This window comes from Lepidochelys kempii, chromosome 2 (genome assembly GCF_965140265.1).
Source record: "Lepidochelys kempii isolate rLepKem1 chromosome 2, rLepKem1.hap2, whole genome shotgun sequence".
In the NCBI taxonomy this organism is placed as follows: domain Eukaryota; kingdom Metazoa; phylum Chordata; order Testudines; family Cheloniidae; genus Lepidochelys; species Lepidochelys kempii.
Window position 1 is genome coordinate 181742943 of NC_133257.1, and position 12046 is coordinate 181754988.

A 12046-nucleotide genomic window follows, 5' to 3' on the forward strand; every position below is an offset into this window, starting at 1 on the left:
GGACAGGAGTTGTCTACAATTTATGTTGTAAGATTTGCTTAGCTCATTTTGTACGTCCTGAAAGAAAAATATTAATTAAGGAACCGATCTTGCACTCCTGGCTCAGGCTAAACTCCCATTGGACAAGACTGGGTCCCAAATTGTTGATGAACCACACTAAAATCCTCAGTAAAGATTACTAAACTTAACGGGCGGCCTGAAATATTTGTTATATTCAAATTAATTAACTAAAAGGGCATTTAATCTTAGACGATTGTTTTAGGTGAATGTAAATTGAAATGATGACACCAAGAAATAAATGACGACACGAATAGCTGTCGCTCATTGCAAAGCCCTAAGGCACTAGTTTTTGTAGTTTTATTGCATTAAAAATGATACTGCGATTGTTTCAACAGTGTCGAGATGGTGCATAATTGTGGTGGGACCCAAGAAATATTCATGGATAATACCACCAGCAACATCTCTCTAATTACACTATTGCAGAGCCCCTGTGATTCTGTTCACTTTTTATGTAGAAATTAGCCATAGTTGCCTCTTTAGCTATAACTCCTTCTCTGTGTTTCAGTGTACATTTACCTATGTGGATAGATCATAGTTAAAAGAATAATATTTAAGAATAGTATTTAACAGCTTTATTTGCCTATATTTAAACAATGTCTCTTACAAAAGTTTGTGATTAGGTCATCAAGATGATAATAAAACACAGCAGATGTTCTCTGCTTGATTCACCTGATCAACATCAACTTGTTTTAGTGGAGTTAATTAATCCAGGTTAGTTGAAATGAATGTAGGCATGATTCTGTCATTCTTATTGGGGCGATGACTTCAATCGGAGTTTGTCTGAGTCAGAAATACAGCAGGATGGGACTATGGTCCCAACTTACTAGAACTCATGGGAGTGAGTACATCTGATTCTGATATCCTCCAATCAAATAATATTTTGGGACTAGTGTAGAAAGACCGGGACCAATAGCATGTCTAAACTGAACTAACCAATCCCATCCATACATATAAACAATCAACAAAGAGGACAAAATGACAAAGCAGCTGCTCCATGAAGTTAGAATGACAGTGGACCAAATCCTGCTCGCTTTATTCCCACAAATATTCTGTTCACTGGGGTTTTTATTGGGGCGTGGGTAATAAAAATACATAAATAAATGAGAAAATATTCTATATAGTGTAACGTACACGAGGGTTTATGTGTGATAACTCGCAGCTGCACCACTCATGAAATACATATCTAAATGGCATATCAAACTCACGCCGTGTGTGTGTGTGTTTGCATAGAGCTATCTTTGATATAAAATCAAAGAGCTGAAGGGTGGTGGCAGTTCAGGAAATCCAGCGTGAAGATTGTCATTCACTCTCCATCCGTGGCTGGAGAAAAGAAACCACAGAGCTCAGGATGGATGTCAGGCTTAACACGGATTTTCTCTGCTTTTGTAAATTTCTGTAATAAATGTAACACTATCTGATCAATTCTTCGAGTTTTTAATTTCTTACCAGGACTTCCAGTTTTTAGGAAAAAATAAAGCAAAAGAATGTGCTAATTTGTGAAACTAATTTGTCTTATTTATAGAAGACACTATTCCATTGTTTAAATTACAAACCAAGACACCTAGGGAACCATTTTTCATGGTATTTAGGAATTTTTAAAAAAATATTGTATATGCACACTAAATCAAAGAGGCTCTTCTGAAACTTTTCAGTAGAGTAAACACACACACACACACACTACTGTGTATGTATATACACTAGCCTAGCACTCGTTTTTGTTTTCTTATGATCTGCCATGTAAACCATATGTTTAACCTTCGTATCACAACACCACATGAAAAAAATCTTATAAATAAGAATCTTATGAAAAGTAAATGTTGTGTTGGAAAAGCCACCTTTATTTTTATCACCTTTATTTCCAAAATGAAAACAAAGTTTGGTATGGATTAGGTCCTCTCCAAATGAATGAATGAATTGTCAGGTAGGTGCATTTGTCAGCTGTTGGAAATGGTTGTGTATTGTATCTATCATTTTGAAAGAACCAAGCTCCTTGTCTATTTGTATCTGGTACAGAAAAGAGTGTAGTGCATTGCAATTGGGCATGACAAGTTTCAGGCTGGAATCTGTTCCCAGGTAATTAATGAATCCCATCCGGGTATAAGAACGCCTTTCTTACGTTTTCGGCTGGAGAGTGCAATGTAGCGAAAGTAAAACCGGGCCAGGAGGCCACTACAGTATATGCAGGGTCAGGGGTATCTGAAACATACAGTCTTCCACAGACTGGTGAGCGACCATCCCAGCTGTGGAAAATGCATCTCTGCCCATGGGCAAAGCCTGGGCTGGATCGCGCGGCGGTCCCCTGAAATCCACCCTCCCTGGTTGTCCTTCCAAGCTGCGGTTGCTCGGAATAGCTCGTGTGTGTGACCCGCTGCAGTCTATCGGCTCGCCCTGCGCCGCTCCTGCCTTTCCTCTTGGCTAGAGACATAAGGAAGGCAGGGAGGGGAGTTTAAAGAGCTCAGCGCTCCCTCCTCCCACGTCCTATCAAGAGGATCAGAAAGCCCTTGACGTGGCCCGGAGCCGATTGGCCAGCAGCCGATAGGATCTCTGCGGCCAGCAAATTAAGGCGGAGGAAAGTGTGCGACTGATCGCAGTGTCCACCCTTCTGCCCTCTGAGCCACTCCGGGCTCCGGCTCCCACCAGCAGAGAGTCGCCGCCGGAGCCAACTCGCTTCTCTCACACGCAGCGAGCCATCTAGCGCAGCGCCCGGGAGAGGATGGTGACAGTTTAACCTAATCCTGTCCGGGGCCTTAGATCCGACCCCGCGGGCGTTGTGAAATCCTAGTTATTCTCCACACACACAAAGTGGTGGGCCCCGCAGTGTCTCCTTGCCTCCCCCGGCCCCGCAAGCTCTCCTAAGTTTGGTTCCCGGGCCGAGTAGCCGGCTCTGTGTTCTCTCGGGTGGCTCCGCTGCTTAGTTTTGTAGGATTTTTATTTGTTATTGGCTGGAAGCTGGGGATCAATTTAAGACCTTCTTGCTTGGTGTGTGTAGGATTTACTCTGTGATCATGGAGTACACAGCATCCCCCAAACCTCAGCTCTCCTCCAGAGCCAACGCGTTCTCCATTGCTGCTCTCATGTCAAGTGGAAGCTCGAAAGAAAAGGAAAGTGCAGAGAGCACCATCAAACCGCTGGGTAAGTTGTATTCCTGGGCCGTGCTGTCTCAGCCGCGGGACTGGATCCTGTGTCGGTCCTGCCCAAACGGATCTCTGGTCCGTTCCAGGAAGCAGGTAGCTAGAGAGGAATGAAGTCAAATATCTGTTGGGAGGGAGGGGCGTTGCGTGTCACTTAATGCTTTGAAAGTCAGAACACAGTGTCGCGAAGCCAACAGATACGAAGCAAAGAAAGTAAAGGAAATTGTTTAAATGCTACGCGGCAGATGTGTGAGGAATCCAGGCTGAGTTTGGTCCATGTTCTGGCTTTCTCTGTGTGTTCTTTTTAGTCTGGTCAAAGAAATACTAACGCATTTGAGTATTGTCTGTCCATTTTCCTGTATTTTAAATTGGTTCCTTGTGGCATTGATTACTGTTTTAAGGCGAGGCTTTCCCTCAGAATAACACCAAAACTCAACGCAACCAGTCCAGATGTCGCTGAAACCTGAGGTTTGGAGGCAGTAATAGTTGCAAAGGGTATACATAAAAGGGCAAGTTAGCCAAGCTGGGATCCAATTTTAGCAAATTATAAAGCTAGATTGCATGATATACACGTTCATATTTTCATTCGCGTACTTGCATTTAATGGGAGAACATGAGTAATTTTAATAAATAACTAGCACCAGCAAGAGAATTTTAAAATTGCTGTTTAATTGCGAAATTCGCTAGACTGCGGCACAAGTCACAGAATAACTTTTGTATCTTCTGTTTTAAGTTCTTATATTTATTTTCCTTACGGAAGCTAAAACTTTATCACAAAGCCATCTTTTTTTTATTCCTGCCGTCATTTTCAGTCGAGGTAGTTTAGAACATTAACCAGTAACCGTTTTCCAAATTAGTCCACTTTTAGTGACACTGTTTATTTAACAACCTTTACCATTTATAGAAAATTTCAGTCTGTGAGGAAGAAGGCAGATACGTTTCTCTCCACTCATGTGAATGATGCAAGAGACATTACTTTAAATTGTTATGTAAATTACCTGTACTTTAAGAAGTACAACAAACAAAACCCGAAAACAATTATTACGCTATTGTTTGCAGGTTAACAAGCGCTAATGAAATTATGTAAACCGTTCTGAAAGTTTTTGTTTCTTACCCTTTGATTACTTAGCCTATGCACCCTGTGAGAAGCAAAAATCAAATTATTTATGTTTAATACATAATCATTCTGAATAGTAAGTCATTGTGAGTTTCAACAAATGCGTTCGCTTACAATTATTTAAACCCTTTAGTGAATGTGATTCAAGACTACGAGTTGAACGTCCAGATTTTTTTATGCCTATATCCAGAAACTCGCAGAAAATTACCAAAAATAAAAGACAAAAAAAAAAAAAAGACTTTCTCCAGAATGGTAGGGTCTAGATTAATAGTATTAAACCAAAATTGGACGGATTAAGTATTGCCAGATCGCTTGATATCTGCTACATCTAATAAAGTTATACACTGGCTGATCTACAAAATCTTTCTTCTGTTTTAAATATTCTTTTTGTTTTCTAATTTTTGGTTTATGATGGGATGTAGGCCGGATACGTTATAAAATGTGTGCTTGACACAGAATGCAGTATTTAACTTCCCTTTTGGATTATTTACTGCTTTTGTCTATGTCTACTGGAAACACTTCTTCAAGTCATATTCGATTTCTTCTCATGTTCCAAAACACATTAAAAATAATCTAGTACACCAAATATCCTAATTCGATATTTGTATTTTGAGGATGTGGGGGAGAAATCGCTGCTTTGTGATTTTAACAGCCTATTTGTTCAAGTAAAGTTCGCTTGAGTCTGGAGATTCAAATAATATGACAAGCATATTGCTGTATTTTTTATCCAAGATCGTATAAAATGAAACCAGGACAGTGGAATTCGTTAACGTTCTAACATAACACGGAAGAGATTATTCTAATAATAATCTCTCTTTGAATTGGTTTCGTTTCAGATGAAAATTAAGTTAAACTATTAAATGTACTTTACAAAACTTGTATGTTTCTTTGAAGTAAGAAAATAATAGTCTGAAGTGTTTGCACATACATTTATCCTAGACAAAATATTAATAGCATTGTCTCTGTATTATCCATAATTTACTGATGGGCAAAATATCCCAACGCCAGATATAGATTATTTTTAAAACCTCTTTTGAGGACGCCAGTTTCCAAACAACACATGTACATCCTTTGTTTAATAATCATGTATTCTGGTAAATATACTGACTGCTTTCAAAATGTGTTAGCTGTATTTTTCTTCTCTTTCATTTACTGTAAGTGCAGTCGTTTAAAAGATTTAAGGCGAAGTGTTTGGTCAACCTTGTTAGGATACCTGCAAAACTGTAATTATAACAAAGGGGAGAGGGGAAAGAACAAGAATGAGTCTCTGCAAAGACTTCAGAATCGCCTCTTACTGTGTTGGCTTCTGTTTTATAGTTATATCCACGCCGCCCACAAAACACTTTCTACCCACAAAATATATCTCCTGCATCACACTCAAGAAGTTTCTTTTTAAGGGTTATGATAATGGAAACAATTAGAAAACTCTCCTGCATTCAATCACACTGACTTGCGCAGTCTGCCCTTATCAAAACTGGAGCCGAATGCTCCTGTTTTAATGAGAATTAGTCATCCTGTGGTCAGTGGCAAAGTGACCTTTCCACTGAAATCCCCTATTAGCAGGAGATATTGGACAATCAGCTTTCCTGTGTGTTTGAAGTGCCCTCCGCACAAGGATCTCTGGTCACACGAGGGTAGAAAACCAGTGCAAATATACAGTCAAGTCTCTTCCCCTGTTGATCATTTTCTTCTGAAACTTTTAACTTAATCCGGTTCTGTTGATTTCTTCGGAAGCACCAGGCACCAAGACAGTATACTGGGCTAGATGGACCATTGGTCTGACCCTATGTGGCCGTTCTTATGTTCTTCTCTGAACACTCAGTTCTGGAAATGCTTTCTGGGTTCGGGGAAGTGGGGGAAACGTCACTGTATATAAATGATCGACATTCTTGAGATTCAGATGTAGGGAAAGCCGGGGGTTTCTCTCCTCCGGTCCTGAGTCCCTTTGAGGGAGAAATTTCCCAGCTTCCTATTTTTGCGACCTCCTGTCATTTGAGATGCGAGAATGTCCATGATCCTGAAAGGGCTGCATTTGTTCCTCCATTGGAAATACTACAGCAGAAAGCAGTTCATGTCCAGTCTCTCCAGTAGGTAATATTCCCAGGGACCAAGCTTCCCCCTCTACCCCCCCACCCCCAAGCTAGTTTAAGGGATTCAGTGTCCGTGTGACACCTGGATAGCAGTCCCTTTAAGAGGGACTCTGAGAATCAGGCCCATTTTAAGGCGTCTCAAGTTACACTCCCAAAAATCTTTAGTGACTTTGGAAAGACTTGGCCCTGTACAGTGGTTTAGATTTAGACAGGAGCCCATTGCACTACTGGCTCCTGATGGAGTCCTTGTCTACACGGCTCAGAACCTAAATGCCTTATATTTCAGAGCAAGGATCGTCTCTCCTCATTGTCATCTCCCTCTCTCTCTCTCTCTCTCCTCTTTCAGAACAATTTGTTGAGAAATCCTCCTGCGCTCAGCCCCTGAGTGACTTGTCCAGCCTGGATCCCCACGGGGAGTTCAGCGCCAGCCCGGCCGCCCTCTGCACCGAGCCCCTCATCCCCACCACCCCCATCATCCCTAGTGAGGAAATGGCTAAGATCTCCTGCAGCCTGGAGACCAAGGAGCTGTGGGACAAGTTCCACGAGCTGGGCACCGAGATGATCATCACCAAGTCTGGCAGGTAAGGCTGGAGAGCAGCATGGGGAGCGGGGGAATGAATGGGGGGGGGGGTGTACTCGCCCCGTTTTCTGTGCTGCCGGCCTGTTACAAGGGACTTGTAAAGAAACCCCCAGGGAATTACAAAAAAAAAAAAAAAAAAAAATGCGGCCAGCTGCTGTAGGGCTGGGTGGGACTCGCCCTACACCCGGCAAGGTGGAGGGGAGGCAGAACAGCTGCGAGCGCTGGCTCATCGGTGATGGAGGGGAGCAGCCCGCAGGCGCCGAAGGGCCCTGGGACTCGCTGGGGCCACCAGGCAGCGCCCGGTGCTAAGGGGGGGGGGGCGTGGGCTCTGCTTGCAAAGCACAAGCTTATTCTTATCCCCCTGTGCATCTGAGCTGGGAAGAGAGGTGTCCAGCCCGCGGGATGGGTCGCTTCCCCGGGCCTCTGAGCAATGCTCACCCCCAGGATCATCCTCCCAAGTTGCACCGTCTGCACCCTGTGCTAAACTATTGCATGCATTTCCCGCTCCCAACCGCTACATGGTTTAAAACACTATTCTACATTCGTTTTTAGAATGACAAGTTTGACCCCGAACTCCCAAAAGAAACAAGTATTTTTTTTTAAAATCCCATTTATTTTAAAATTGTTTGCCCTGGGTTTACTATAGAGTCCCTTAGCGCCCCCTGCAGGCCCTATGCCAGCACTATGCCTGTCATGGTCAGAGAGAGAGAGGTCCAGCTGGTTCTTTGTCACACAGACACCATGGAGCTTCCTGGAGAGGAAAGCTCCTGGTGCAATCCGCTGACCAATCAACATCTGCTGGTGTTACCAGATTGTGCTGGAGGTGCTGCAAGTATCCTACTCAGAGCTCCTGGGAAGCGGAGTAGCTGTTGGGAAGGGTGCATCATTCAGTTTCCTCCCACCCACTGATCCTCTTAGCTCTTGTACAGGAGAGTCTGGCCTTTCACTTTGGAGAGGCATGCTTCCCATGCCATTAGCATTGAGCGCTTGTTGGTTCTGACCCTTTGAGTAGAGGTTGCTCCCAAACATTGACCCAGATAGACAGGCTCAAAAGCACTGAGAGAGGTACAATGAATTAGATCGTAATAGGCAATTTGTAAATGCAGGAAAGAACTTCAGATGCATTTGGATTCTTGTGGAGACCTTAAAAGCCTGAGCTTCCAATGTCCCTTTTGCAGATTTAAGGAAGATGCTTTTCACTTTGCTTTGTCTCCTTTCCTTTATAATTTAAGAAGTAACCCCCTCCAGCCCCATCAAAGGCTTCTAGAGATTTCACTGGGTTTTGGATTTGGGGCCCTACTGATTTAGGGGACATCTCTCTGCTTGGGAAAGTGCCTGTAGAGTGTAGACTATGCACATCACAGAGTCTGTTCTATGGTTGTGCTGCTCCTGATCCCACTGAAATTAATTGCATGACTTCCCAATGATTCAGTGGCTAGGTTCAAACCCTTTGTTGACAATTGGGCAGGATCTAGGCAAAAGCTTCTGAAATAACAAGAGATAAGCCATAATGACCATAGACTTCAGTGGAAGCAGAATTGGGCCCTTTATTAGTTGTAAACCAGAGCAACATAGACAGGTGATCTTTGTGAATTTATATAGTTTTTATATAGTTTTGTGACATTATGTTATATAGTTTTTTAAAATTTTTACTTTGTGTTATAACTTTGTAGCTGTGTATTTGTGCACACACAGAGAGAGTCCTGGAGAAATAAATCATAATATAAATTTGACAAATGTCTCCTTTTTAGGGTCACAACTCATGTGCAACTCCCCCATACTTATTTTAAGTTACTCATAAATTTCTCCAGTAAAAATCTGTTGGTTTTTAGGTCAGTCAAAAACAGTTTTGAAAATTCACAATTTGTGTTATGTTTGGTAGCTGTGTAAGTCACTTAGTAGTAGTTTAATTCCCTGATTATATGATTTTTGTAAGTATCAAATAGCAATGCATGTTTTGTGTTGTAACATCAGGTGTAACATTTGCAATTGGAAGTGCTCGTTTTTATTACTTAAGCAATTTAAAATGCCATTTTTGGTAAATATTGGAGTGTTTAGTCTTAACATTAATTTTTCACCAAAGTTCTTGTAAAGAAAGCGCATTTGCTGGAATACTTCTGGAAAACATTAACAGAGTAAAAGAAAATAAGTTCAACATTTGCAGAAATACTAATGAAAATAGTTTTTGCAATATTTTCTCAGCTCCAATATATATATGTATATTTGTGAAAAAAATCACACTGTGTCTATACGAATGAAACTCTGAAATTAGAATAATTATACTTTAACTCCTAGGCAGAAAATATATACCATATAAAAATTTATATTTCCTCCTATTTCAAAAAATTACTCTAATATCAGGGTATCCATTCTATGTGTATTTTATAGGGGTACAGATGGTTTAAATGCCCATCAAATTGAAATATAAATATTTTGAAATTTTTTTCTTCCTGGTGACTTGAATGTAATTTTTTTTTTTTTAAATTTGGAGCAACATTTCAAAAGCTCCTTTTTCTGCTGCCTTTTCATATGTTTATTTTCTAATTTCCTTCTATTTCAGGAGGATGTTTCCTACTATTAGGGTTTCCTTTTCGGGAGTGGATCCTGAGGCCAGGTACATAGTGCTAATGGATATAGTTCCAGTGGACAATAAGAGATATAGATACGCTTACCACAGATCTTCCTGGTTGGTAGCTGGAAAAGCTGACCCTCCGCTTCCTGCAAGGTTTGTTCATTTCATAGTTGATCTCTCTCTCTCTCTCTTTTTTTTTTTTTTAAAGAAAATGCTGAAAAAGTACCTTTGAATGATCGTTCAAAGCTGTTTGCAAACAGTGCTCTAAGAGCCTTAGTCTTTGTCCACTGGAGCTGATGGCAACGCTCCCATTAATTTCAGTGGTGCACTGTCAAGTCCTGTATCCATACATGAGCCAAATATTTGACTTATGCTAGAGGTTCCAAAGGCAAGCAGGATTTGGCCTGAGGATCAGTTACAAAAAATGGTTCTGACAATCAAAAGAGAAGGAAACTTTAAAAAAGACATTTATTTTCCTCTTGTTATGACTTTTTTCCTTTGGGCCTCCTTTTTAAAGCAATCCAGGTGCCTTCAGCTCAATGCCAGTAGAAATATTAAATTACAGCTTTGATACCATTTAAAGTAGAATTTCCAGATTATTTACTAACCACTGACCAATGTTTTCCAATTAATGAGTTTACTACTATACTATACTCATCTCTTATGTCACCTAGTGTGCATGTATCAAATATAAAAACACACACACAAGGGTCATTTTTTCAGGAAATGTAGGATTTCTGAAACTTTGGAATAATAAATAAAGTTAAACAAGTTAACCCCTTTTTCACAATGACCAAAACAGACAGTTCACTTCTAAAACGATTGCCTCACAGCAATTGGTGCGACATGGTTGTGAACTCGTTGTGGAACTTGTGGGCAGGCAGGTTGCCTCAGCTTCGGTACAGAGCTAGCTAAGCTTCAGCACGTAGGTCTCAATTTATCAGAACATGTAAGTGTGTCCTTACGTCTGTGCTGAACAAGGTTGGAGTTAAGGATCTACTCAAGCACCACCGACTTAATTAAGACTTAAGCAGATGCCTTGGTGATTTTTCTGAATTGGAGCGTTAGGCTTCTGTCGTGTTTTGGGCTGCAGCCCAGGCCAGTGAGTGGTTGTGTCATTGCTTGTCCTGTAACCCTGCGTGTCTTAAAAGGAGCTGCTGCTGTAGCTTCCTGTCTGGATGTTCTCAGCCAGCATACAAGCATGCACTGAGTATCTGTGTGGTAAGCCCTGGTTCAGCAACTCTGACTCCAGCAGCCTGCTTGTTACACCACAGCCACACTCTGATCTCCACCAGTCTTGGTTATCTCTAAGCCAAGAGACCCCAACATATCCCCAGTCCCGAATTTCCCCCAAACCATCTGCCCTGAAATGTCCAGCCCTCTCCTGGACCACTCAGAGACATAATAAGGTTTGTTTGCTCCCTTAAAGAATCCGTACCCAGCACCTTGCCACATTAACTGGAGTAAGCAACTACTTCACTTCAAACACAGTACTGGGTTAGTTTAGATTAAAATAAAACAAGTTTATTAACAACTTGACATAGGTTAAATGATGCCAAATAAAAGAAATAAAGGCAGATATGGTACAAGCAAATAAAAGTGAAAATGCATCTAAAAGTCTAAAACTTAATCTAGCAAGGTACAGTCTTTGTTTAAGATGGTTTCTCTCACCAATTATTTGTTGTCCTGCACGGCCGACTGTCTCTCTGTCAGGACCTTTCTCATTCCCAAAGAATTGTCTTTGTTCTCAAACTCAGGAAGGCCTTCTGGGGATTCAGTCTCCTGTGTCTGCCTGGGGGGCAGGAGTCATGTCAGTTCTCTGTCTCTCAAGTTCAGGCTCAAGACAACCCCACTGGTTTAGCTTGATAGCTTTGTTTATGGTTAGTATGTAAATTGAGGTAAACCAATGTTCCTTCTAGGACATACCTGTTTATCACCTTTACTTAGGCTACTCTCTTTGTCTTAAACATGCTCTAGTAACATTATACAGAGGGAATACATAACTTCACTTGTAAGGTTAACCCATGCATTTTACAATGACATTAATGACCAGTGTGTTATTAGTTTTGAAATGATACCTTACAAGGCATATTTTGTACAAACATCATTGCAACCATGTGTAGAGTCTGAATACAGGGGTGCTTAGGGTCACAGTCCCAATCCTGCACTGAGAACCATATGGGTGGACTCCTGTGTCCACAAGGAACCTCTTTGAATTCAATGGGGCTCTGCGTGTGCACTGGGGCCCACCTGCAGAGTTCTAAATGCAGAGCCAGGGCCTTGGACGCTATAAAGACAGGCACATGAGAAACACCTAAGATAGGTAGGAAAAAATGGAAGCATTTTCTTGTGTGCAAATATGGGGCCAAATGCGAGCAATCCTACAGAACACATGACATCTCACAGACTGCTGATCTCTGGTAGGCAGTTCAGGTTTTGTATCAGTGAAAAAATGTCTATGCTCAGATGACAAAGGTACATCAGATTCAGCAAGTT

General features: G+C 41.4%; 1 protein-coding gene across 1 annotated transcript in view; it reads left to right on the top strand.

The window, feature by feature from the left end:
- Window positions 1–3065: 3065 nt before the first annotated feature.
- Window positions 3066–12046, top strand: part of TBX20 (T-box transcription factor 20) — a 45047-nt gene continuing 36066 nt past the window's right edge. Inside the window, exons 1-3 of the mRNA XM_073329492.1 lie at window positions 3066–3192; window positions 6745–6979; window positions 9539–9703. Coding sequence (XP_073185593.1) covers window positions 3066–3192; window positions 6745–6979; window positions 9539–9703 — 527 coding nt within the window. The remainder of the gene's footprint in view (window positions 3193–6744; window positions 6980–9538; window positions 9704–12046) is intronic.